The 27,879-nt window shown below is 39.8% G+C and overlaps 2 protein-coding genes across 4 annotated transcripts in view; both read left to right on the plus strand.

Annotated features, from left to right (window-relative positions):
- Positions 1-8,692, plus strand: part of LOC125921791 (kalirin-like) — a 117,138-nt gene extending 108,446 nt beyond the window's left edge. For both annotated transcript variants that reach the window (XM_049629459.1, XM_049629460.1), the window contains exons 25-27: positions 2,223-2,423; positions 5,430-5,568; positions 6,151-8,692. In XM_049629459.1, coding sequence (XP_049485416.1) covers positions 2,223-2,423; positions 5,430-5,568; positions 6,151-6,696 — 886 coding nt within the window. In that variant the 3' untranslated portion in view covers positions 6,697-8,692. The remainder of the gene's footprint in view (positions 1-2,222; positions 2,424-5,429; positions 5,569-6,150) is intronic.
- A 5,806-nt stretch (positions 8,693-14,498) lies between these two features.
- Positions 14,499-27,879, plus strand: part of UMPS (uridine monophosphate synthetase) — a 32,477-nt gene continuing 19,096 nt past the window's right edge. Inside the window, exons 1-3 of one of the 2 annotated variants that reach the window (XR_007457499.1) lie at positions 14,499-14,743; positions 23,348-23,501; positions 25,276-25,953. Coding sequence is in view for 1 of the 2 variants with exons in the window: in XM_049629461.1 (XP_049485418.1) it covers positions 14,588-14,743; positions 23,348-23,501; positions 25,276-25,953 (988 nt within the window). In the remaining variant the exon portion in view is untranslated. The remainder of the gene's footprint in view (positions 14,744-23,347; positions 23,502-25,275; positions 25,954-27,879) is intronic. The other variant, XM_049629461.1, reaches the window with a different exon arrangement.

Consider the following 27,879-nt stretch of genomic DNA (forward strand, 5'->3'; position numbering starts at 1 on the left):
GATAAACACACATGTTTTTTGTTTTTTTTTTTAAATTAAGGTTTAGCGGGGGCAGCACCTGGGTGGCTCAGTCGGTTAAGCATCTAATTCTTGATTTCGGCTTAGGTCACGATCTCATGGTTTGTGCGAGCCCCTTGTTGGGCTCTGCGCCTGCTTGGGATTCTCTCTCTCCTCTCCCTGTCTGCCCCTCCCCACCTCAAAATAAATAAATAAACTTTTTTTTAAGTGTCCAATTCTTGATCTCAGCTCAGTTCATGATCTAATGGTTCATGGGATTGCCCCCACCCCCACCCCGTCCCATCAGACTCTTTGGGATCCTCTCTCTCCCTCTCTCTCTGTGCCCCTCCCCACTCAAAATAATTTAAAAATTTAAGGTACAGCAGTACCTCAACATGACCACTTAGTTCAGGAGAGTTCTCCCCAATATTCAATTGTTCTCATGCATCTGAAGTCCTCTGGAAGGAGTGACCTCTAATAATCAAACAAAAGAATGCTGTTAAAAACCAGAATGGAGGGGCACGCACTTGGCTGGCTCAGTTGGTATATTATGCAACTCTTGATCTGGGGATCATGACTTCAAGCCTCATGTTAGGCATAGAGACTACTTTAAAAAATACGAGAATGGCAATTTTTTTTTAGAATGGCAATTTATTAATTTATGATGTAGAATAGAGCTGCCAGTTTGACCAAATATTTGCTTACTATGCAAGAAGAATCATGTCTGCTATATAATAGGCATTCAATTAATATTTACCTAATATGTGCTTTATTTATTAGCACATTATTTCTTTTGTGAAAATCTATGGTGGAAAAACACTTATTGTTAGAAAGTCACTTGGTGAGCACAGAGTCAGGTCAAGGAGTCAGTTGGACAATCTTCATGGTGGTGTGGGATACATACACTTCCTCTAGAGGAATGGACTGCTCTTTGGACCATTGACTTATCTACTCGTGGGTTAGGGTGCCTCAGGGACAGGCCTAGGATGGCACTGTCTTGTCACCTCTTTGACTCTCCCTTTCTCTGACCAGTTGTTGGTAAGTTCCCTCTTCTTCCCGTTCTTACTACATCCTATTGGGCTACTGCTGAGTCTGGAAACCATTCTATTTTAGATGTGGCAAATTTTGTTAGATGTGAAAATGGCATGGTGGTTATACATTTTTTTATGTTTATTTATTTTTGAGAGAGCACAAGCAGAGGAGGGACAGAGAGAGGAGAACAGAGTATCTGAAGCAGTCTCTGTGCTGACACAGTGAGCCCGATGTGGGGCTCAAACCCAGGAATTGTGAGATCATGACCTGAGCTGAAGCCAGAAGCTCAACCTACTGAGCCCCCCGGGGCCCTGGTGGTTATACATTTTTAAGTATTCTTGTCAATCAGAGATGCAAACTCAAGAATTACTGAATTAAATAACATGATATCTGGATTTTGCTTAAAATACTACAGAAAAAAAGGCAAGAGGTGGGAAAGGAATAGATGAAATGAGGTTGGCAAAATGTTGACAATTAATGAAGCTGGCTTCTGGGTGCACAGATCTATTATACTATTCTTTCTACTTGTGTGTGCATCAGAAAGTTTCCATAACACCAAGATAATAAAAATAAAATTAAATTTAAAAATTGACTCTTTATTTTTTTAATGCTTTTATTCATTTATTAGTGAGAGAGTGAGAGAGAGCACACACACTCCCGTGAACCGTGAGACCATGACCTGAGCCAAAGTTGGACGCTTAACTGACTGAGCCAGCCATCCACCTCAAAAATGACTCTTTAAAAATGTTTTTGAAATTATCACAGACTAGAGTTCCTCCTTCTTTAACATTACTATTGTTGTATTTTATATAAATATACTCTGCTTGGAAAATTGAACCTGTGGGACATCTGGGTGGCTCAGTCGATAGAACGTCCAACTCTTGATTTCAGCTCAGGTCATGACCCCAGTGTTGTGAGATCGAGCCCCGCATAGGCCTCCACACTGACAGTGAGGAGCCTGCTTGGGATTCTCTCACTCCCTCTCCCTCTGCCCCTCCCCTGCTTGTGCTCTCTCTCTCTCTCAAAATAAGTAAATAAACTTTAAAAAATATTAAAATATAGAAAAGGTAGGATTCCTAATAAGATGCTACTGTCTAACCACTTCAGATAAAAATTTACACACCCTCGAATAAAATAATACCTAATTGATCAATGAAGCTTGGCAAAACGCTTTCTTCCCTTTCGCTTTCCAGAGGCCGTTTCTCCATTGTAAAGAAATGCATTCACAAAGCTACCCGCAAGGATGTCGCTGTGAAATTTGTTAGCAAAAAAATGAAGAAAAAAGAGCAGGCCGCCCACGAGGCTGCCCTACTTCAGCACCTGCAGCACCCCCAGTACATCACTCTCCATGACACTTATGAGTCCCCCACATCCTACATCCTGATTTTGGAACTGTAAGTACAGGTGTCTCTTAGTGGTCCCCAGCTGTCTGGGGTCTGGGTCATTTATTGTCCACTGGAAACAGCAGTTTCATTTTATGCAACGTCTTATAGTGTACAAAGTGTTGTAAGTAACATGCATTCTCCCATCCATTTATAAAAATGCGGTTCCCATTTATAGATTAGAGAAAATCAAGGATAAGGAAGGTCCTTACAACTAGGGGATGGAGAAACTGGGACTTGAACCCATATCTCTCCCACTCTGATTCTGATGTGCTTTCTATTATGGACTCTGGGGCTGGGCAGGAGTTTAGGAAAAGCTTCTTGACAATAGGGGGCAGAGCTGAGATGAAAGAGGGGTTTGTGCATCAATTTACTGCCATGGCATGGTCTACCACCCAAGAAATTCTTATAACGTGGACACTTGCCTTGAAAATAGTCTACTCATTCCAGATTTTCTAGGAATTCAGGCAACCATATACTTAGCTCCAGAATACATCAAATAAAGCACATTCTCCCCACTGCTACCCCAAGCTAAGGATGGAGATCATGCTCTGTGGTTTACAGAGATCTAACAGAGGCTAAAGAGAACAAAGTCCTTTCAGAAGTATTGAGCCCTCCCAGCAATGTTATCAGATGGGTGCTGATGACCTGGCACCCAACACCAGTGCTGTGTATGGCTCCACATGAGCCTGTGTTCAGAAGAGAAGTGTCTTCACTTACAGCTTTTCAGGTGCCATTTTAGTGTTGCTCTTATGTGCTTGTTCGTCTAGGTGTTTGTGTATGAAGGCCTTTAGAAGCAATAACTTATAAATTTATTTATGAAAAAAAGACAGCCAAAAGACAAACCTCTTTGGCTACACTTTTTGATTGGTTGCCAAGAAACAAGAGAAGACAAAACCAACTCTATTAATACTTGTAATTCTTGTTTGATACTTTATATAGCTGTGTAGTCGCTGGTCAATTGTCACTTTGGACTTAACAAATGATACTTACAAACAGCCTTCTGGAACCTAACGTTTTGTTGGGACAGCTTCCTAATTCACTTATGTTGGCAGTGAACTATTTTCATTTGCAGGTGACAATGTGTTGTGCCCAGGTTCCAATAAAAGATATTATCACTCGCATATCAAAGTAGTACGACTGACTCAGAAACTTGGCCTCTTCAGATTCACTAACTGTCATTCCAAGGGAAGGTGCTGTTTACCAGGCTGCCACAGTGCAATGGAAGCAAACCATTCTTGGAATAAAGAGCCTGGGCTCTAATCCCCTCTCTGTGATTTGGGGCAAGATCTTTAGATTTCTGGTCCTCACATCTTCATCTGTGAAGTCTGAAATAATCTGAAGTCTGAAATAAGTCTGAAATCTGTGAAGATTTATTTCCACTTCTCAGACTTGTTACAGGGATTAAATGAGATGAATAGTGGATTGAGCTTGTTTAGCAAATATTTATGAGTACTCCCGTGTGCCAACTGCCGTGTGGACTTGGGCCAGGGTGGAAGGAACAAAGATGGAAAGGTGTGGTTCTTGCCCTTGAGGAGCTCAAAGTCTGATGAGGAAGACCAGTCACTGAGTAAATGATTTCAGTTTCATGTGGCAAATGTTGAGAAAGAAACACACATTTTGGGGAGGGTTGTTGTGAGACCATGGAAGGGTGTTCGTTGGACTTGAGGTTTAGGAGATGAGTGGAGAGGCAGTGTCTGAGCTAAACCCTGTGCTAAAGCTTGGTAACGCTCTGACCAGAGGTCCCCCCTTGTGACTATCCAAATCCCTAGTAGAGCTTTTCTCTGCTGGGCAACTGGGGTTCTGATCCCCTAGTCTAGGGTGGAGCCTGGGTGTCTGCATGACCCAAAAGTTCTGAGAGTGAACTTAATGCTGAGGCTTTCAGGTCTCAGAGCAGTGCTGCAAGAAGTCCAGGGGTGGGGTGCATCTAACAAACCCAGTCCCACTCCACTCCACTCCACTCCACGCTAATCACTCCCACCCCACCCCTGGCAAGGCCCTAGGCTTTACCCCCATCCAGGAGAGCAGGAGAGACCAGTGGGAAGGAATAAGCTAGAGAGGAGAATGGAAGCATGGCTGGGGGTGAGGCTCAGCTGTGCTCAAAGGTTGTTTCTGCCTCTGGTTCAAGCTCCTCTGCCTGAGTATTTCCTGGGGATGTGCCTTTGACAGCCCAGTGCACATTAGAATGTCAGTGTGACATCTGGTCACTCCTTGCTAAAGAGGTCACAGGGTACCTGAAGATGCTTACTATTTATTGAGCATTTACTATTTCTACTAATTATGTTTAAATGCCACATTGCCTCACTTGATTCTTGCACAACGCTCATAATGAAGTAGGTGTTATTGCTGTTGTTGTCATTCCCACTTGAAAGATGAAGAAACTCAAACACGGAGTTTAAATGTCTGGTCCCAAGCCCCCAGCCTGTAGGTGGCAGAATCAGGATTCAAATCTGGATCAGACTGGCGCCCCCCACCATGTCCTTAGTCAACAGTTTTTAAGATTGGAAACTTGCTCCAAAGGCAAAGGATCCAAAAAGGGGTCAAGAATGCCAAGGACAAACTTTGTTCACTTTCCATTTTCCCCAATGAAACATGGACAAATAAAAGCAATTTGCAAAACATATTCGGAGCGGCCTGCAGCCACCAGGTTCCAGTTAATTGGAATATTGAGGGAAAGCAACTCTCTCTTTCTTTCTCAAGACTTTCTTTTGCAATCTAATCTCTTAAGAGTGTCAGACCTTTTTCCTCGTGAGCGATTTTTAGCAACATAAAATGTGTCTTAAGGTTACACAGATTTCTTCCGTGGGGCACATCACATCTATAATTTTTTTAATTAATTAATTTTAGTTCTGAGCCTTAGAGTAACTTTGGGCTCTAACTAAAATATGCACGTGTGGCAAATAGATCTTCATTTCTAAGGGGGATAGGAGAGATTTTAGAGCTCTTGCGGATTTGTATTGTGTTACTTTTCCATTTCTTTCCAAACGTATCTGCCTTTTCCTTCCTCCCTGCTTCCAGGATGGATGATGGCCGGCTCTTAGACTACCTTATGCATCACGATGAGCTGATGGAAGAGAAAGTAGCTTTCTATATCCGAGACATCATAGAAGCTCTGCAGTATCTTCACAACTGCAGGGTGGCCCATTTGGACATCAAGGTAATAAGAAATAGCTACCCTTGCAGGGAGATGGCCTGTTCATCATTACCCTTGAGAGATGTACATTCTAATTCATTTCATTTCCTTAGATTAGAATCCTTAGGAATAGTAAACAGAAACTGGGTTGTCACACAATTTGAGTGTGTTTCTCGTGAATTATGAGCACTCACCAGGGTCACAGTGACATCCGGGGTGAGAGAAGGTAGGGAAGCTTTTACCACTTCGTCTAACATTTTAGAAGGAAGCCAGTAAATTTCAGTTTTTTGACGGTGCTCCCAAAGAAGGCTCTGTTTTCCAAAATGAATAATTCATTCTTTTTTTCTGAATCAGTGCAGAAGTAAGGGGTGGTTGAGAAGACATGATTTTCAATGTCAAACAGCTTCTCTGAACTGCCACCCAAACTCCGAATTTAGTCTAGTTTGGAGCCCCCTGTGCGCTTTGCATGGGCAATTTCTCATGCTCTATAGGCTTTTTCAAAGAATAGCAGAACCGTGTTTGAACCACCAGAGTCGTACTGGTAGTAAAGACAAGTCAGAGAGCTGAACTTGCCTTCTCTTCTCCCTCACGCCTGGGTCTCCTCAGCCGGAAAACCTGCTCATCGACCTTCGCATTCCAGTACCTCGAGTGAAGCTCATCGACCTGGAGGATGCCGTCCAGATCTCGGGCCACTTCCACATCCACCACCTGCTGGGGAACCCCGAGTTTGCTGCCCCAGAAGTGATCCAAGGCATCCCCGTCTCCCTGGGCACAGATATCTGGAGCATCGGGGTGCTGACATATGTCATGCTGAGTGGGGTGTCCCCCTTCTTGGATGAGAGTAAAGAGGAGACATGTATCAATGTGTGCAGGGTGGACTTCAGCTTCCCGCACGAATACTTCTGTGGTGTGAGCAATGCCGCCAGAGACTTCATCAATGTGATCCTACAGGAAGACTTTCGGAGGAGGCCCACGGCAGCCACCTGCCTGCAGCATCCCTGGCTGCAGCCCCACAATGGCAGCTACTCCAAGATCCCCCTGGACACCTCCCGCCTGGCGTGCTTCATAGAACGCCGCAAGCATCAGAACGACGTGCGGCCTATCCCCAACGTCAAGAGCTACATCGTCAACCGAGTAAACCAAGGGACATAGCCATCTCCTGGCCCTTGGGGTTTCACATGGAAGTGCAGTGTGAACCAAAGCAAGACTGAATGTCTGTAAATAATTCTGTTAGTTCACTCCATGCAGTTCTCTGGATCGAGCGATGTACCTCTTAAACCTCGTCAGTGGTTATTCAGGGTCTGGGCAGCCGTAAAATTACCCTAAATCCAGGGACATTTCAGAAGGTCGTTTGGAAGAGGTAAAGATGCAAAGAGTCACCCAAAGCATTAAAGAGAGGGCCAAGGAGGACAAGAATATTAGCTGTTAGACAATTTTAATAGAGTGTTCCAAAATGAGTGGTTAACCGGGCAAACCCAAAGCTCACTGTAGTGAGTATAAAAGGTTTCTAACTCTGCTGAAATTTTAAGCAAAAAGTTCTATTTAACAGAGACATCATGTATGCCAACTATTCTGGTTTAGATTACTTAGATATAGTTTCTTAATAGGATACATATACACATACAGTAAAATATATCCCATTCAGGTTTCAGAGTTTTATAATATAGAGGTATATATGAAATCAATCATAAGTAACTTTGAGTGCTCCAGTTAAGACAGTAATTTATTTACCGAAGCATTACGTTGTTTTGACTAAGCACAATTAGATGACAAGTTTTTTAGAGCATTTTATAAATCTTGTATAGAAATCTTTTACCAGAACCCGTGCATTAAGAGAAAGCAATGTTACCCTTTTGCAGTCCGTGAATGAGAAGATTTTTCTCTCAGTCACAAGTATTTGATTAACATAGGTTCTGTATATGAAATGCTACCCCCAAATTCACTGGCAGCTCAGAGTTCATCTGGCAGGCAAGCCTGCCAGAAAAGAAGTCCAAATACAGTAAGAGTTTTGGGGTTATTTTTATGTCTACACTCGGTCTGAACTAGGTAATGAATATAACAGGTTCATACAGAAGGGCAAGTAGAAACCTTTCCTACGGTTCCTAAGAACAACGTAACGACACTTTCTGACTTCTTCTACAGCTGTAGAAGGCAGTCCTCAGAAAGTTGGCTTGCTTTATTTCTAACCCCTTCTGGAAGCTAAGGGGTGCTTACCAAAAGGAGGCAGCCATATAGGCCTTTTAAAGGCCTGGTCCCAAGTCCTTTTTGAAGCCATGGAATAAAATCTGATATATCACTCTAACAGAGCATTGAGTTTCAACTGTGATTGCAATACCTGTCACCACTCAGCCGCTATTTCCCTGGACCAAAAGGACTCATTGCACTTTGAGGCCAATGCTGCTTTCTGGCATGTATTCTCCACACACAGTGATTCTGAACTGCCCTTTCCCCTGCTAGTGGGGGAAAAAAAAAAAAAAAAAAAAACTTCAACCTGGGCATTTCATGGTTGTTTTCTTTCTTTGTTTTTGAGGAACAATTTTGGGTTTTCTGTGTTGGTACATGACCCACCCTTTGTTTTCTAGGATGTGTTTTAAAAGTTGCTATTATGCAAATAATATTTTAAAAATATAACTCAAGTGTTTATCCTCCAATCAGGTTTAATGGCATTGCTTCTCTCCTATGATAGGATTGAGAAAATTAAAATCGAGCTGCACAAAAGTGCAAGCAGAGAGTTTAAGAAGGATAAATAGAATTACAAATCTGTCTAAATGAAAAAGAATGGTGGAAATGAAGCCTGAACTTTAATATATTAAAACACTTATTCCCACAGCGGAAATATAGAATTAAAAATACTCATCTGTCTTTTCCATTGGTCTCAGAGCCAACTTCCTCATCCACCCTCCACCTCATCCCATCCAAGATTATAGATTAATCAATTAGTAGAATGTACAAGCAATAAGACTAGATAGCATTTCGTATTTTTAGGATTAACCAAATACGTGGAAACTGATTCCGACTGTTATTTGGTTCCTAGTTTCGAACGGCCCTGGGTCACCGAGGTGCCCTCCCTCAGACCCTGCCCTTGACCAACCCTCTCTAGTCTTCGTTTAAACCTACATGTATATACAAATAGTATCTGATATAATATTTTAAAATTTAAAACATATTTACTAAAAAACCTTTTAGTAAACATGTCTTCATTGTGAGATCTAGCCTAAAAGAAGAAAGCCTGGTCCCTAGGGCTTCACGGGATGGAGGGCAGGTGCTGAGGATTCCAAATACCCATAAAATGTGGCTTGGCAAGGTCTGTTTCATCCACTGTGCACAGCAACTAAAGAACTCTCTGCCGAGTCCTTTTGAGTTTGTATGACCATGTAAGAGATGGGTTGAGTTTCTGCTGGAGAAGATTTGGGCCTCGGACAGTGGTGCACAGAGGGCACAGGAGAGCATTCATGAAATCATGTTGTGGGAAGGCAGCTGACAGAACGTTATAGCCAAAGGTTTTATATCAGCTTTTACATCAGAGTTGGGACAGCCCAGGTGTGGGGTTGCGTGAAATTTCCCCTCCCCGCAAGTACACATGCTGGGGAAGTGAGGAGACAGGACAAGCAGGACATAGAAATGAAAAGTAGGATGATTCTGTTAACTGGAGCCAAAGTACAATCATTAGAGTAGAATTCATTTAATAGAGGCCCCAAGAGAAAGGGTGTGTATTTTATATAGTTTGATAACGGAAGAAAACTAACAGAGAGGTTCCCTGTCTGCAAAGCCCCTGCTCACTCCCCTGCTATCCCAAGTAAGAGAGCAGTCCTGGTTCAAGATTTCTCCACAGGGCGTTGGAAATAACAAGGAAGGCTTTAACAAGGAAGCCCAGAAGGTGGGGCTGGGAAACGTACTTGAGGTTGCGCTGTGGGCAACCATGGTGAGGGACAAAGGATTAGTAACCACTTTCTTGTACCTGTTTTAGCAGATATGACTTTCTGGTAGAGAGGGGAAGAAGAGAAAATGGTCCACTTCGACCGCAGTTCTTAAAATCAAAACTTAACTGGGAATTAGTGAAAGTGAGCTTCTAGTTGAAATGGGAAAAATTAATGTTGGTGAAAGTCCTAAGTTTCTTGCTTGTTGTTTTTCATTGCATAGAGTTTTGAGGTTTGTTTTGTAAGGGTGGGATGCAGAAAGAAGAAAAGATCAGGGACAACCCGTAATAATTTTTTAAAGATACCATGATTTACTGCATCTTCTACATTTGTTTCAGATTAAATAGATTTATATCCACTTACAGCTGAATGTGGGAAAATTTTTAAGAGAAAAATTGTAATGTGGAGGTGTCCTTCAGGACTCTCACAGCCATAAACACTCGTGGGTGAGTAGAGGAAGCAGAGGAAAAGCTGGCTTCACCGCTTTGTTGTTCACAAAGCCTTTATAAATAGTAGTGCCTTTCAGAGGGGAGGTGGGGAGATAAAGAAGTTCATTGTATTTAGACTGATACTGCAGCATTTTTTTTCTTTATGTTAAAATATCTTTTAAATGAAAACATCTGAATATAGGGTGAGGCCAGGAATGCTTGAGTTTCAACCTCAGCTATTCCTGATTCGTCCTTTCTTACAGAAAGTCTTTGTTTTTTTCTGTCCCAAATGTCCCCATTGTTGAAATGGGATGGGGGGGGGTGGAGAGGAGGGACTTTAATCTCATAGGAATGTTGGGAAAATAGCATAGTTGGGATGCCTAAAAAAACACTTTGATTTTTTTAAAGTGCTACACACTGCCAGTGCTAAGAATTTTATTGATAGTAACTTTGAACATTCCAGGTTTTCAATATCCATGTTTTAGGATACCATTTGCAAACTCGTAAGATTAAATTCTGTAATTTGATTTTAATTGGAAGTACCAGGTGCTCTTTGTCTAAATGTTATTTGGTCTTAGCCTGTAATTTCAATCATTTAAAAAGCATGTCTACAGAAAAAGGTTAGGAGACCTGATGGTCTTATGTGAATAAACTGTTTTCTCCAGTATTTCTGATGGCAGACACAGATTAGGGTGCCCTCCAAAGCAGCTGCTGCTCTCTCTTCTCAAGCTATATGCTTGGGAAACATTGACAGAGAAGAACCCAAACAGCCACTTTCCTCATTGGGAGGACAGAAGTAAGAATAAAATATTGTCTGATATCACAACTCATTTCTTCAGAATCTCACTGGCATCCACCGTAAGAAGCAAATTACATGTACAGGTGTAGAAATGAATAGAACTGTTGGATTTTAGAGGGGAAACCTTGGATTTCTCTCTCTCTCTCTCTCTCTCTTTTTTAAGATACTTAAGGGTTTCTGGAGTAGCATATTTGCTTTCTTATAGTCTCCATGATTTAGTGCCCAGGAGTTAGTCATTCCTGTTTGCTTGCCTATGTGAAAGAGCATGGAAATTTAGATTTGTGAGAACATGAGGGAGCAAATACGTTATAAACTAGGTGGTGGTCATTTCTGTGTATTAACTAAAACTTGGTCTCACAAATTTGATAGAGGAGGAAATATTGCAAACATAAGGGGTCTCTGCAGTAGGGCAAAAGTGCAAACTCACCACTCCCCTGTTTGGTTTTGAGGAACGTGGGCTTTATTCCTTTTTCTCCTGTGTAGCATGTCTGTGGAGTCTGGGTTAGGCTAACACTGTCTGTGGGCTTCCAGTGGATTTATTCGCATTATGATTGTTCTTAACTATTTAAAGTCTAGGGGTCATTTGGAAATTAACAATTAAACCTGGGGCAGGTTTAGAAAAGATAAAGTTCAAACATACTCCACTAAGAAAAGGGAAGCTACCGTGTTAATATTTATTTTCTAAAAACTATAAGGCTCTCAGTTGTTTCATTAATTCTAGAGGATTGGAAAGAGCTGAAATTTGTGCATAGCCCTAGACATTTTGATAGGAAATATTATTCATGTGAGAAATCTATATAGAAATAGAACACAGAAATATCATAGGCTGTATCTTCTATGAAAGGCATTTCTGCATTTTTCATATGTGTAGAAGTTAGAGGAGAGGAGAAATCAATTACTCTTAAGACAAATTTTCATCTTTAAGGGTCATTTTTGGGAATCTTGAAATTAATACTCGTGAAAGCCTGAAATACTCATAGGCTATTGTGTTTTGTCAGCCTGTTTGTTGGGAGATTCTAAAATGTGGTCAGATTTAGTTTTATTCAAATGATTGAGATTAATTGTTTATTCAGATGCCTGTTATTTCAGAGGGTGAGGATAGCTGAGAAAAAGATGGGTAGTGGGAAAACAGTGCAAATAAAATTTAACAAGCTAATTTGCTAGCCCAGGGATAGCTAGCATTAAGAGTTCCATCAATGCCTGACTTCTATCAAGAGATGAATCCACATCGTGGAGTATTATGGGGACTGTTACCATGCTCTCAGAGACTGTGGTTATGAAGTTAACAAAACATATATCTCCTCTTACTAACTTAAGCCATATCTGTCATCTCTGTGTCTGATTTTTTTGACCCTGGTGCTTTTACTTCTGTTTCTGCCAAACTCCAGCCTGCTCTATGGGGAAGGTGAGTAAAACCAGTAGTTAGGACCAATGTGAAGACTGTGAAAAACACTAAACATACCCGTCAGAATGAGATCCTAGTCAGAAAACAGTAGTGAGCAAAGTGCAAACTGTTGGAATATAAGGATATATGTACATCTGTACATGTATATAGTGTATAATATGTATGTATATGTTATTGCTCATATGCAGAAATCTATCCAGTTGAAGACAGCCCAGGTCGGTCAGTTTTTCTACTGGAAAACCACTTAGAGCCATTCAAAACCATTAGGGCTGATGGGTGGAGTTAGGGTCTACTCATTTGGGAATTACTTGCTGTCCTTTAAAGTCCACAGAGCCAAGTGAACAAAGCCTGAAACATAATGGGGCCATCATTTAGGTTATCTGTTTACCTGGGGTCAGGAGTATCTTTATATTTGAATTATTAATAGTTGGTTTGCAAACTGCATAGGTACCTCTTGGTTTTGAGTGACCCATCCCCACCAAGTCTTTTGAGAGTTTGGGGTGGCTTCTCTGGCCCTTGAGATCAAGGGCCTTATCCATAAGTGGATAGGTTTCCCCATAGGGACCATTACACATATACATATAAGTACATACTTCCATCAGGCTTGTAACAATTGATTTAAAACCACTCCACAGTATTGATAAATAGCTCTATATTTTCAAGGTGCAGAAGACTTCCACAGCCTTAATTATTTCAGTGTCTTGCTGGTCTGCCTTAAGTGTATCTTCTGGGTTTTTGGTTGTCTTATTATTTTTAAAATTTTCTGCAGTTCATTTTGTATGCACACAATGTCGTTTTGTAAAGGTAGGTTGTAAATATTTTATTTGTAAGTCAAAATCACTCACGTGTAATGTTGTAAAGTGATGACCTTCTGTCTTGTTATTACTACAGTAAATGTTATAAGTCATGGATGAAACTTCAAAATGTACATCTCACAAGTTATGCATTCCTATAAATACACTATACTAAAGATATTATTTCTGGTGGTCTTTTTCTTTTCTTTCTAATTAAAACCATTGTTCAAAGGAAAGAGTAATTTTTTTTCTCTTTCCCAAATATATGAAAGCCTTTGACAAGATGAAAATATCACATTATTATTACAACACTTTTTGCCCAGCATTTTGGAAAGAAAGCAACAATTTTGCAGCCTGGAGAAGTATCCTAAGGCATTTCCCTACCTCCCCACCCCCCCCCAGAAAAAAAGGAAAAAAGAAAAAAAGTCAAGTAAATCTCAGGTGTGTGTTGTTAACTTCAGCCTTGTGTTCCAAATGCCAACTTTCTTAGAAAATTGTCAGGCCTTCTGAGCTGGATCTCAGAAATTTGTGCTGCTGAATCATGGTCTGCTCTCAGAATCTGGATTAGCTGATACAGACATGAACAGGTCTGGGTGAGCCACCCAAGGTTAAGTGAGGCTAGCTAGAGTATTACAGATCAAGTGTTTTGATTAGCTTACTTTGCCAACAAGAACAAAACTGTTATAAACATTTGGCTTTTCATCAAAATTTTACTGTATTTATTTGAAATGAGAAACAACTCTCAAAAGCATGGGTTCTTCATACTGGATGGTCAGCACAATCTCTTCAGAGAACATACAGACATTAGAAATATTGAAATATAGAAATGAAATCAGAATCACTTTAATGAGTAACCATCATGAGCCCTATGGTTTTAAGGGTTATTTCCCTTAAAGTACTGCCTTCTACACATAATGGGAATTCCCCCACATTCAGAGATTTAGTTGTAAGGACCAAATACGCTTGCATTTTCAGATTGGCAAGATTATCCTCCTGGATAACCTTGATACGGAGCAATTTATCCTCCTCTCTTCTCCTCCCTCCCTTCCACATCTGCTGTACACTTACAACGCGCCAAGCAGCTGAGCTATTCTAACAGGAATTAACACAAGTCCTCCTCCAGGACACAGTTCCGACAGAAGAGGTAATAAACAATTACCTAAGAGCTTTATGGTCCCATGTACGAATTGCTATGACATTGTCATGTGCCAGATGCCATGAAGTTAACAAGAATTAAGACGTATCCCTGTCTTCGAGAGCTTTCAGTCTATTTGGAGAAACCAGGGTCGAGGCAGGGATAGGTACGCGGAGGGAGGGAGGCGGGAATCATGGCTAACATTGGCGATTAACGACAGGCTCAGCCAGGAAGTAGATTAATTAAGGGGCCATTGCGCTACAAAGTGGGCAGGATTTACACAAACTCTCTAGAGAGCCTTGGCTTTATGACTCGGGAGTCAATCTAGGTATTCGGAACTTTGAACTCCAGCGACCCGATCCAGAGGCAGCCAGCAGAAGCAGAAGCCACTGCATCCACCTCGGTTCCACCACAAGACAGCCCGCGCTACTTTTAGACTGGCAGAGATGCGCCGTGACCGCCGGAAGTCAGGGAGGAAGAGGCGGGGCTTTCTCGGGTGACGGTATCGGGGCGCCGCAGGCCTGGCGCGCTTTGGAGTTTAGAATAGGACCGGGAGCGCGTGGCCATGGCAGCCCAAGAAGCGGATTTGGAGTCGTTGGTAACGGGTTTGTACGACGTGCAGGCTTTTAAATTTGGGAACTTCGTACTGAAGAGCGGGCTCTCTTCCCCCGTTTACATCGATCTGCGCGGCATCGTGTCTCGACCACGTCTTCTCAGTCAGGTGCCAGCCGGGGAAAGGGGAAGAACCGGGCTGGGTGGTCGGAATGGGGACCTGGAGGTGGAGAGGGTGAAGGAGTTGGACTGTGGATGAGAGCAAGAAAGCCGAACAGGCAGCCGACACTACTTACTGTCGGCTTGGGGAGTCGATTTGAGAAGCCCAGAGACCAGGCACTGTTAGGCTTTTGCGGAATGTTGATGCAAAATGAGCAAACCTTTCTTAAATTTTAAAGGAAAAGAGTTTTATTCGGACCCAAGTTAGCCGCTCTGTATACAGTCTTCACAAAGAGAGAGCTCCAGGGAAGGAACATTTGGTGCAGGGTTATACATTTTTTCTTTTTTACATAAAGAGTTAGGAATTACCATGGCCAAAGGCATTTCAGAAAGTTACAGATTTAATCTTAGGTTTTTAGTATGTAGAAGGTTGTATGACTTTAATCTTATAGGAACCTAGGAACCAGGGAGGTTTGTAAGCTTTTTTCCCCCCCTCATGAAGCAGATGTACAAGGTTCTGCTTTGGGCAGAAATAGAGCCCATGCGGTGAGGATTTGCTTCCCTGGGAGCCCAGAAGCAGGGCCCACAAACAGGAAAAATTGTTTCCTTTATTTTATCAGGATGTAGAATGCAGCCTGCTCCTTGACACGCTTGCTTTGACACGTGCTTTGCAAGAGAGTCAGGAAGCCCAATTTGGGGCACTGTCCATATGTAGCCCTGAGAAAACTGGATGTGGGGATAGAGGAAAAGATGGGTGGGGGAAGAATTTTTGGAAGGGCTTAAATATTTGGAAGGACTGTTGCTTAGAAAGGAGGATTTGATTTTGCACTTTGTGGCCAGGAGGGAGAATGAAGGCCAAAGGATGGCGTTTCGTGGAAGCACTTTTTTGGTCAATATAAGGAAAAACTGTACAAATTAGAGGTTTCTAGCACAGTGCTTCTCAATCTCTGAGTATATTTGAATCACCTGGGAATTTTGTTAAACTGTGTAATCTGATTCAGTAGATCTAAGGCAGGGCCTGAGGTTATGTCTTTCTAACAAGCTGTCGGCCAAAGCTGCTGACCACACTGAGAAGGGTTTGTCCTGTCCGTTAGAGTTGCTACTAGCCTCATCTGAATACTGAACATTACGAATTTTAAAGTTGAAATAGTCACATGTGGCTAGTGTCCCATTGGACAGTGCAGATGTAGAACATTTCCGTCCTCACGGCAGTTCAGTCAAGAAGACACATATATTTCCTCCACCGCCTAAGGGTTTATTCTCATCCTTTGGGAACCCTATTTTGTGAGGTTATTTATTATACAAAGGATTGAAGCACTAGTTGAAGTGGGTTGGTCTATTCTCACCGTCCAGAATCATACTATGGTACATCTGTCTCAGTCCTGAGAAGGTAAATGACTAGGGAATCTTCTAATGAAAATTTGGCTTAGGTTTTATCAAGTCAGTTAGTTGATGACTAAAAATTGCTTTTTGATACTAGATCTTAGTGTGCATGTGTGATTTTTGTAGTTAACTCAGGAATTGAAAACGTTGAGAAACCTGGCTGTAATGGAACTCCTTTCGTATCTACTTAGTTATGCGAACAGTATGTCTCAATATTTATACCCCCCAAAAACCCGATTGAATTTACACTGAACTCTGACTTCCTGGTTGTAATACTTAGCGTAAGTAAATACATAAACAGATGAGGGGGTACCATTCCTCTCACTAAGAGAGAAGTATTTCCAAAATAATCCATTCTTCTGCTTCTATCAAAATTTGCAAATTTTTATGTTTTAATTAACTTCATGTTTGTAGTAATTGTAATAATACATAACAGTTTTCAACACTTAAGGGATTTATGGTCATAGGAATTGTTTTAATTTACAGTTTTAAATTTGAATTTCTATACATTTTTGTCGTGGAGAAATATGATAGAATGATCACTAAAAGTTTTCCAAGTATAAACTTAATTACATTAGAATAAAATTCTGTGCACAGTGGAATGAAAAGGAGTTCCAAAAATGTAAAATTTTCCACCTTTCTTACTGCAGCATTTTCATATTTTTTAAAAAGGAGATGTTCAGTATCAAATCACTACAGCATTTGCATCCTATTGTGTTCACTTTTAAAAGAGTGACATAACAGTTCTAGGAAAATATAATTTTTTAGTACTCCAGAAATTATATCTTTTGCAACTTAAAAATATTCACGGAATTTTCAAATCTTTAGAAGTATAGGTGCAAAAAATTTTGAAGACCTAATCTAGTTCACTAAGCAATTTGTGAGTGATTGTTTGCTTTCCTTTTTTTTAAAAAATAAGGTGGATGAGAGTGTGCATTCTCGCATTAAAATGTGATGATTTATGTGGCAAAGGATATTATAGTACTTCACACAGTAGGCACTGTACTTATGAAACTTTTTCTTTTTTTAACATTTTGGTATGTAAGCTTCCTGTTTTTTTTTTTTTTTCTTCAGTATTATTGACTATAAACTCTATGCTGTTCATTACATCTCCATGACTTATTTATAACTGGAAGTTTTTGTCATTTAATCCCCTTCATGTATTTCACCGGCTCCCCCCAAACCCTCCCAACTAATAACTGATAGTTACTTAGTTTGTTATCTGTGTCAGTGATTCTGTTTGTTTTGTGTATTCATTTTGTTTTTTAGATTCCACATGTAGATGAAATCATATGGTATTGCTCTTTCTCTGTCTTGTTTAACTTAGCACAGTAAATACCCTCTAGGTCCATCCATGTTGTTGTAAATGGCAAGATTTCATTCTTTTTGTATGGTTGAACGATATTCCATTGTGTATATGTGTGTATTGTATATATATGTGTGTGTGTATACACATACACCACATCTTTATCCATTTATCTACTGATAGACACGAAGGCTGCTTCCACATCTTGGCTATTGTAAGTAATGCTGCGGTGAACATAGGGGTGCATGTATCTCTTCGAATTGAAGTTTTTGTTTTCTTCACGTAACTACCTAAAAGCAGAATTGCTGGATCATATGATACGTCTATGTTTAATTTTTTAAGAATCCCCATACAGTTTTCCATACTGCCTGTACCATTTTGCATTCCCACCAACAGTGTATGAGGGTTCCCTTTTCTCCATATCCTTAAGGACACTTGTTATTTCTTGTGTTTTTGATAACAGCCAACCTGACATGTATGAGGTGATACTTCATTGTAGTTTTCATTTGTCTTTCCCTGTTTTCATGTGCCTGTTGGCCATCTGTATGTTTTTGGAAAAATGTCTTTTCAAGTTTGTGCCTCTTTAAAAAATGTTTTTATATTGTGTAAGTTCTTTATATATTTTGGACATTAACCCCATATTGGATATATGATTTGCAAATATCTTCTCACACTAAGTAGATTGCCTTTTCATTTTGTTGATAATTTCCTTCACTGCACAAAAGCTTTTTAGCTTGATGTAGTCCCATTTGCTTATTTTAGCTTTTCTTGGCCTTGGCCTGAGGAGACTGGTCCGATTACTAGGGGGGCACCTGGGTGGCTCCGTTGGTTAAGTATCTGACTCTTGATATCTGCTCAGGTCATTATCTTGGGCTCTGCACTTACAGTGCGGAGCCTGCTTGGGATTCTCTCTCCCTCTCTCCCTCCCTCCCTCCCTCCCTCCCTCCCTCTCTCCCTCCCTCTCTCCCTCTCTCCCTCTCTCCCTCTCTCCCTCTCTCCCTCTCTCCCCCTGCCTCTCCCTCTCCCTCCCTGCCTCTCCCTCTCCCTCCCTGCTTCTCCCTCTGCCTCTCCCTCCATCTACCTCTGCCTTCCTCTGTCTGCCCCTTTCCTGCTCACCCTCTCCCAAAGTAAATAAACATTAAAATACATTAGTAAGGCCAGTGTTAAAGAGCTTAATTGATTTTGAAGTGTAATTGACGTACATTATATTAGTTTCAGGTGTTCAACATAATGATTGGATATTTGCATGTATTGTTAAATGATCACAGTAAGCCTAATTAGTGTCTTTCACCACACATAATTTTCTTCCTAATTGAAGTTGAAAGATTAGTATCAGGTAAACAACATACTGATTCCACATTTAAATACATTATGAATAGCTTACCATGGTAAGTGTAGTTACCAACTGTTGCCTTACAAAATTAATGAAATATCATTTATTATATTCTCTATGCTGTACTTTACACCCCCATGACTTATTTATGTTCTAACTGGAAGTTTGTATCACTTAATTCCCTTCACCTGTATTTCCCATAGCCCTATCCCCTTCTCTGCAACAAACAGTTCACATTCTGTATTTATGAGTCTGTTTTGTTTTGCTTTTTAGATTCCATATATAAGTGAAATCATATGGGTTTTTGTCTTTCTCTGTCTAGCTTCACTTTGCATAACACGCTCTAGGTCCATCCATGTTATCACAGATGGCAAGATTTCATTCTTTTTTTAGGGCTGAGTAATATGCTGTTGTGCATATATACAACATCTTTATCCATCTATCAGTGGACACTTAGGTTGCTTCTATATCTTATCTATTGTAAATAATGTTGGGGTGCATTTTCTTTTCAAATTAGTGTTTTCATTTTCTTCAGGTAAGTACCCAGAAGTGGAATTACTGGATTGTATAGCATTTCTGTTTATAATTTTTTGATGAACTTCCATACTGTTTTCCGAGTGGTTGCCGCAGTTTACATTCCTACCAACGTTGCATTGCACGACATTGCACGAGGGTTCCCTTTTTCTCCCTATTGTCTCCAACTGTTGTTTCTTGTCTCTTTGATAGAGGCATTCTGACAGATGTGAGGTAATCTTCTCATTGTGGTTTTGATTTGTATTTCCTTGATTAATGATGTTGAGCATCTTTTCACTTGCCTGTCGGCCATCTGTATGTCTTCCTTGAAAAAATGTGTATTTGGGTCCCCTGCCCATTTTCTAATTGGATTGTTTGTTTTGTTGGTGTTGTGTTGTAGGAGTTCTTTATATAGTTTGGATATTAACCGTTTATTGGGTATATCACTTGCAGTTATCCTCTCTGATCAGTAGGTTTCCTTTTTGCTTTGTTGATGGTTTTATTTGCTGTGCAAAAAGCTTTTTATTTTGATGTATTCCCAGTTGTTTATTTTTGTTTTTGTTGCCTTTGCCTGAAGAGACAGATCAAAAAAATATTGCATAAAAATTAAATCTTTAAAAGGAAAAAAAGGGGGGTCCTGGCTTGCTCATTCTATAGAGCATGTGACTCTTGATCTTGAGTTTGAGCCCCATGTTGGGTGTACAAATTGCTTAAAATCTTTAAAAAAAAAAAAAAAAAAAAAAGACATTGCTAAAACTCTTGTCCAAGAGCTTATTGCCGCTGTTTTGTTTTAGGAGCTTTATGGTTTCAGGTCTTACATTTAGGTCTTTAATTCATTTTGAGTTTATGTATGGTGTGAGAAAGCAGTCTAGTTTAGTTCTTTTGCCTGTAGCTGTCCAGTTTTCCCAACAGCATATATTGAAGAGACTGTCTGTCCTCCACCGTATATGCTTTCCTCCTTTGTTGTGGATTAATTGATCATATATGATTGGGTTTATTTCCAGGCTCTCAGTTCCACTGACCTGTGTATCCACTTTTGGGCCAGTACCTTACTGTTTTGGTTACTTTAGCTTTGTACGATAGTTTCAAGTCTGGGATTGTGATGTCTCTAGATTTGTTCTCCTTTCTCAAGATTTCTCTGGCTATGCGGGAGTCTTTTGTGGTTCCATACATATTTTAGGATTATTTATTCTAGTTCTGTGAAAAATTGCTGTTGGGATTTTGGTAGCGATTTCACTGAATCTACAGTTCCCTTCAAGGAGTATGGACCTTTTAGCAAGAATTAATATTGCTAATCCATGAACATAATATATCTTTTCATTTATTTGTGTCATCTTCAATTTCTTTTCATCAGAGTCTTACGGTTTTCAGTGTACACCTTTCACCTTCTTGGTTAAATTTATTCCTAGGTATTTAATTCTTTTTGATGCGATTGTAAGTGGGATTGTTTTCTTGATTTCTCTTGTGTATAGAAACACCACAGCTATCTATATATTGCTTTTGTATCCTTCAACTTTACTGAATTCACTTATTCTAATAGTTTTTTTGGTGGAGTCCTTAGGTTTTTTCCCTTTTTTAAAAATTTTTACTTGAAGTATGGTTGACATATTAGTTTCGGGTAGACAGCATAGTGATTTGACAGTTATATGCATTGTGAAATGTACACCACAGTAAGTGTAGTTACCATCTGTCACTGCACAAAGTTCTTATGATATTATTCATTGTATTCTCTGTGCTGTACTTTTCTTCCCAGTGACATTTATTTTAAACCCTCAATTCCCTTCAGTTATTTCTCCTACCCCCCCACCCCACTCTGCTCTGGTAACCAACAGTTATCTATAAGTCTTTTTCTTTTTTTTTTTTTAATTGTAATATAGTTGTCACACAACTATAGTTTCAGGTGTACACCACAGTGATTGAACAACTCTACTTTCTGCTGTGCTCACCGCAAGTGTAGCTACCATCTGTCACTATTCCCTACCTGTACCTTTAATTCCCATAATTTATTCAGTCCATAACTGGAAACCCGTATTTCCCACCCCCGCTTCACCCACTTTGCTCATCTCTCCGCCCTCCTCCCCTCTGGCAACAACCAGTTCCTTCTCTGTTTTTGTGGGTCCGTTTCTGCTTTTTTGTTTGTTCTTTTATTTTTTACATTCCACATGTAAGTGAAATCCTATGGTATTTGTCTTTGACTTACTTCATTTAGCATTATACCTTCTAGGTCCATCTGTATTATCATGAATGGCAAGATTTTATTTTTTTATGTCTGAGTAATATTCCATATGTATATATACCAAATCTTCTTTATCCATTCATCTATTGATGGACACTTGGGCTGCTTCCATATCTTGGCTATTGTAAATAATGCTGCCGTAAATATAAGGGTGCATATATCTTTTCAAATTAGCGTTTTGGTTTTTTTTTTTTTTTAATAAATACTCCAAAGTGAAATTGCTAGATCATATGGTAGTTCTATTTTTAATTTTTTGAGGAATGTCCATACTGCTTTCCATAGTGTTTGTACCAGTTTACATTCCCACCACCAGGACACAAGGGTTCCCTTTTCTTCACATCCTTGCTGACACTTTTTATTCTTGTCCTTTTGGTGACAAGCCATTCTAACAGGTGTGAAGTGTACCTCACTGTGGTTTGGATTTGCATTTCCTTGTGGCTTAGTAATGTTGAGCATCTTTTCATGTATGAGTTGGCCATTTGTGTTCTCTAGAGAGAAGTGTGTTTGAATCCTCTGCCCATGTTTTAATTGGATTGATTGTTTTTTGCTATTGAGGTATGTGAGTTCTTTATATATTTTGGATATTAGCCCCATAGCAGATAAATGATCTGCAAATACTTTCTCCCATTTAGTAGGTTCTTCATTTTGTTGGTGGTTTCCTTTGCTGTGCAGAAGCTTTTTAGTTAGATGTGGTCCCACTTGTTTACTTTTGCTTTTGTTGCCTTTGCTTTTGGTGTCAAATCCAAAAAATCATTGCCAAGACCTATGTCAGGGAACTTACTGCCCATTTTTTTCTAGGAGTTTTTATGGTTTCAGGTCTTACATTCAAGTCTAATCCATTTTGTGTTATTTTTGTGTATGGTGTAAGATAGTGGTCCAGTTTCATTCTTTTGCATGTGGCTGTCCACCTTTCCCGACACCATTTTTTGAAGAGATTGTCCTTTTCCCATTGTATATTCTTGGCTCCTTTGCCATAAATTAATTGACCACATAACTATAGGTTTATTTCTGGGCTCTGTTCTGTTCCATTGATCTATGTGTCTGTTTTTATGCCAGTACCACATTCTTGATTACTCTAGCAGCTTTGTAGTATAGTCTGAAGTCAGGGAGTATGATGTTTTCAGCTTCATCTTTCTTAAGATTGCTTTGATTGTTTGGTGCTTTTGGGGTTCCATTCACATTTTAGTATCGTTTGTTCTATTTCTATAAAAAATGCCATTGGAATTTTAATAGGGATTGCATTATATCTGCTTTGGGTAGTGTGGACATTGACAATTCATAAGTAAGGAATACTATTGCATTTATTTCTGTCTTCACTTTCTTGCACCACTGTCTTACAGTTTTCAATTTACAGGTCTTTGATCTTGGTTAAATTTATTCCTGGGTATTTGATTCTTTTTGATGCAAATTAAACAGTATTGTTCTCTTAATTTCTTTTATGAAACTTTTCACTGAAGACTTCTTTCAGGCAGAAAATGTAGCTAGCAGGTTATAGAAAGGTTTAGATAATCAACTCATAATGGATTACTAAGGGAAACTGGGAGGACTGGGAACCCTTCTTGGTCTTTGGGGTCAACATCAGAGCCTTCCCTAACACATACCATGTTGCCCTCAGAGTAGACCCTGAGTCGTCTAGACAAGTGGGTTCATTCTTGTGTTTTCATATTTGTAAACTGGGATTTATAGAGAGGGAACCATTTAACAAAAAGGCATACATATTTTTCTGATCAAGTTTGAGGATATCCCCTATGGGGTTATTACTGTCTTTAATGTTCTGTTAACATGATTTATATACCATTCAAAATAACAATAATATATAGTTTACGTGTTCATTTTCTTACAGGTTGCAGAAATTTTATTCCAAACTGCCCAAAATGCGGGAATCAATTTTGACACTGTGTGTGGAGTACCTTATACAGCTTTACCATTGGCTACAGTTATCTGTTCAACCAACCAAATTCCAATGCTTATTAGAAGGAAAGAATCAAAGGATTATGGTAAAATAAAAGTAGTATAAACTTTAAGTTGATATGTAACCTAATAATAGAATTTTTTCATCTTCTGGGCACTGATGTTTTACCAAAGTCACCTTGAATATTCTTCATATGAAGGTCCTTTAGAATTGGTTAACTATTACTGTAAATCACCTTCCTTTCCTTTAGATTCTAGGGGTGAAATGTTTTGTATTGACTTAACAATTTAAAAAAAAAATGCTTGTTTTGCCCCGCATATATGAAACCCAACATTTTTAACCAGTCCTTCCCTTACCAGCAGAATGTTCTAAGAGATTGTACTTTCCTAATATGTTTGTTTATAATTTAAACTGCATAAAGAGAAATGCCACATAAAATTCTCTAAATGAAGATATTTTTTTCATGAGTCCTTGGCAGGAGGTTTTCAGGTGTGTGTTTTATACATATGAGCTTGCTTTAAAAACAAAACAATCTAGGGATGCCTGGCTGGCTCATTTGGGAGAGCATGAGACTCCTCATCTTGGGGTCTTGAGTTTGAGCCCCAAGTTGGGTATAGAGATTACTAAAGAAAATAAATCAATCTAAAAATATTGGAACTGACTTCATATTTTTTCTTATTTGATTACATTAAGGAATTAATAGGTCTTTTTGTGTTATGTTGGTGTGATAGTGTTTTTAATAGAGTCCTTACCTTTTACAAGCTGCATTTTAAAATTTTTTATGATGAAAATCATATGATATCTGGAGTTTGCTTCTAAAAATTGTGGAGGGAGGGAAGGGGGGGTGGGGATGTAGCTGAAACAAGATTGACCTTGAGTTAAGTGGCGAAGTATTTATGGGTGTTTGTTATACTTTTTTTCTAGTATTGTTTGAAATTCTCCATTTAAAAAAGCCTGTCTGTATGAGTCCTGCCCATTAGGAAACTGTCGTTTGTCTTTATTATGTTTTTAAAAATATTTCTTAGAATAAGATCAGCAATTGTTAAATATGTATATAAGTATCATAGGCTTATGTACTAGTCTAAGCTGATTCACTTCAACTTGCTCTTTCAAGGGGAGGAAAGGAATGGGCAAGGGCAAGGATGGTACCTGTGATAAAGCTCAAACATTGGGCAAATTGCTCACCAATTCTTAGGTTTCAAAGTAAGACAAATTTGGTAGTAGAAACTATAAAATGAGTCTATAAAGTCTATAGCCTTAGATACTTAACATTTTGTAGATTATCTGAAAGTAGTCTATAGTAGGGGTTGGAGTGGGGAAGTACATTCACTCACATTGCATTGTATATTCGTAAAGTTGTAGTGATCTAAATGGTTGCTGAATATTTTTTTTCATGAATTTATTTCTCAAAAGGCTAGTTAGTTGATCTTGAGTAGTGAACTTGTTTGTTGATGGAAGAAAAAGCAATGATTTCATTGATGGTACTGGGTTATTGTTTCATAACTTCTTGATCTAGGTCGGTTATCTTGCATTAAGAAACCCCATATTTGAAATTTTGATCATGAACATGTTAAGTGGTCTATTTACACTATAAAGTAATTTGCTAGTTTTACTGAAAATATTCTATACATGTAACTTTGGCAATTTTCAGATACAGGGACACTGAACAAAATGGTGTCATGGCTCATTGAAGGTTTGTCAGGAATAAAGTTAAAGTAGCTCTAAAGTAGATTATCAGAAAATAAGATTTAGATCATCCACCTCTTCATAAATACATGCCAAATTTATAATGTAAGATACGTCTTGAGTTGGCTGAAATATATAATTTTAAATTGAAATGATTGTTTTTTTTTTCCTAGGTACTAAGCGTCTTGTAGAAGGGGCGGTTAATCCAGGAGAAACCTGTTTGATCATTGAAGATGTCGTTACCAGTGGATCTAGTGTTCTGGAAACTGTTGAGGTTCTTCAGAAGGAGGGTTTGAAGGTCACTGATGCCATAGTGCTGCTGGACAGAGAGCAAGGAGGCAAAGACAAGTTGCAGGCACATGGGATCCATCTTCACTCAGTGTGTACATTGTCCAAAATGCTGGAGATTCTCGAGCGACAGAAAAAAATTGATGCTGAGATGGTCGAGAGAGTGAAGAGATTTATTCAGGAGAATGTTTTTGTAGCAGCTAGTCATAATGGTTCTCTCCGTTCTGTAAACACAGCTCCCGCTCCTGGAGAACTCAGCTTTGGTGCACGTGCAGAGCTGCCCAGGGTCCACCCAGTTGCAGCGAAGCTTCTCAGGCTTATGCAAAAGAAAGAGACTAATCTGTGTCTGTCTGCAGATATTTCAGAGTCTAGAGAGCTGTTGCAGCTAGCTGATGCTTTAGGACCCAGCATCTGCATGCTCAAGACTCATGTAGATATTTTGAATGATTTTACTCTGGATGTGATGAAGGAGTTAACAACTCTGGCAAAACGCCACGAGTTCTTAATATTTGAAGACCGGAAGTTTGCAGATATAGGAAATACAGTAAAAAAACAGTATGAAGGTAAGTATTATTTAGGAATCTACAAAAATACAAATTCAGCTCCAACTGTCTGAAGAACTAAAGGAAATGCACTGGCTCACATCACAGAGTCCGGCCATAGAACGGTCTGTTAAGCGTGGTTAGATCTAGGAGCTCAAGTGCAAGTCTTTGGACTTGCCTTCTTGCCATTTTTTAGCTCTGCTTTCTTCTCTCTTGACTTCTTTCTCAGGTAGACAACACTCCTCATTCCTACCCCAAAGTAATCACTCAGGCCTGGGTTATAGAATACCTTTATGAGCTTGGTAATATATGCCCCACTTCTGGTGATGTGAGGTTGTTAACTATAAATTTTTTGAACCAGAGTGTGGTCAAAGGTAGTTTCCCCATAGAAAATGGGTGTGCTGATGCCAGAAGAAGGGGTGCAGGTCCTAGGCAGACAAAAATGACAGATGTTGGCCCTGGCAGAACACACCTAGTTCTGAATATTTGAAAAATGAAAATTGCAGGTATGGGAAACAATGAAATAGAAGTGTAAAGTTGTAACATTTGCTTTTGGCCAAAAAAAGATCTGTTGGTGTGCTTTTTTGGTTGTTAAATAGGAACTCAAAGCCAGGTATATTGGTTGAGAAAGAAAAACTATTTCTATCCATTATTTTATGCAAGTTTCTGTCATTGTATATGACAGCTTTTTTTGTTTAAATAATAGGATAAAATGTCTATTAAAAGGTTAATGCTTATCAGCATCTTTAGAGATAACAATTTTTCTTAAAGTAATAACATGTATGCGCTTAAGCTGTTTCTTTGGGATAGATTTGTGTATGACTTTCTTCCTGTGCTTTAAGGTGTTCTACTGGGGCGCCTGGGTGGCCCAGTCGGTTTAGCGTCCAAGTGTCCGACCTCAGCTCAGGTTATGATCTCCCGGTTCATGGGTTTGAGCCCTGCATCGGGCTGTGTGCTGACAGCTCAGAGCCTGGAGCCTGCTTTGGATTCTGTGTCTCCCTCTCTCTCTGCCCCTTCCCCACTCACACTCAGTGTGTCTCTCTCAAAAATAATAAACATTGAAAAAATTTAAAAGGGTGCCTGGGTGGCTCAGTGGGTTAAGTGTCTGACTGTTGATTTCACCTCAGATCATGAGCTCAGTATTTGTGGTTGAGCCACACATCGGGCTCTCTGCTGACAGTGTGGAGCCTGCTTGGGATTCTTACTCTCCCTCTTAACCCCTCCCCACTTGTGCGCTTGTGTGCACATGCTCTCGCTCTCTCTCTCTCGTACATGCGTGAAATAGATAAACTTAAAAAAAAAAAAAAAAGTTCTATCATCACATTGCTTAGTTTTGACACGTTTACATACTGTTTTTTCAGAAATCAATTAGGGGTATTGCTGTCAGTTTTTTTTTTTTTTTTTTACGTTTATTTATTTTTGAGACAGAGAGAGACAGAGCATGAACGGGGGAGGGTCACAGAGAGAGGGAGACACAGGATCTGAAGCAGGCTCCAGGCTCTGAGCTGTCAGCACAGAGCCCGACGCGGGGCTCGAACCCACGGACCATGAGATCATGACCTGAGCCGAAGTCGGACGCTTAACCGACCGAGCCACCCAGGCGCCCCATGCTGTCAGTTTTTAAAATGAATACAATTGCCTGCTGAAATTAAGAGACCTAAGGAACAAGTAGAACTTTTGAGAGATAGTAAAGTTGCTGAGAGATTCCCGCAGAATGAAAATTTGTCATCTTCAGGGGAATTTCAGAATGTTGGTATCTTTGGCCTCAAATGCCCATCTTCACTGGAGTCCCATTTCTTTTTTCTTTTTAAGTTTATTTAGTGTGTGTGTGTGAGTGTGAGTGAGTGAGAGAGAGAGAGAGAAAGAAAGCGAGTGGGGGAGGGGCAGACAATCCTAGGCAAGGTCTGCTCTGCCAGCACTGAGCTCAACGCAGGGGTCTATCTCACG

This window comes from Panthera uncia, chromosome C2 (genome assembly GCF_023721935.1).
Source record: "Panthera uncia isolate 11264 chromosome C2, Puncia_PCG_1.0, whole genome shotgun sequence".
NCBI classification, from domain to species: domain Eukaryota; kingdom Metazoa; phylum Chordata; class Mammalia; order Carnivora; family Felidae; genus Panthera; species Panthera uncia.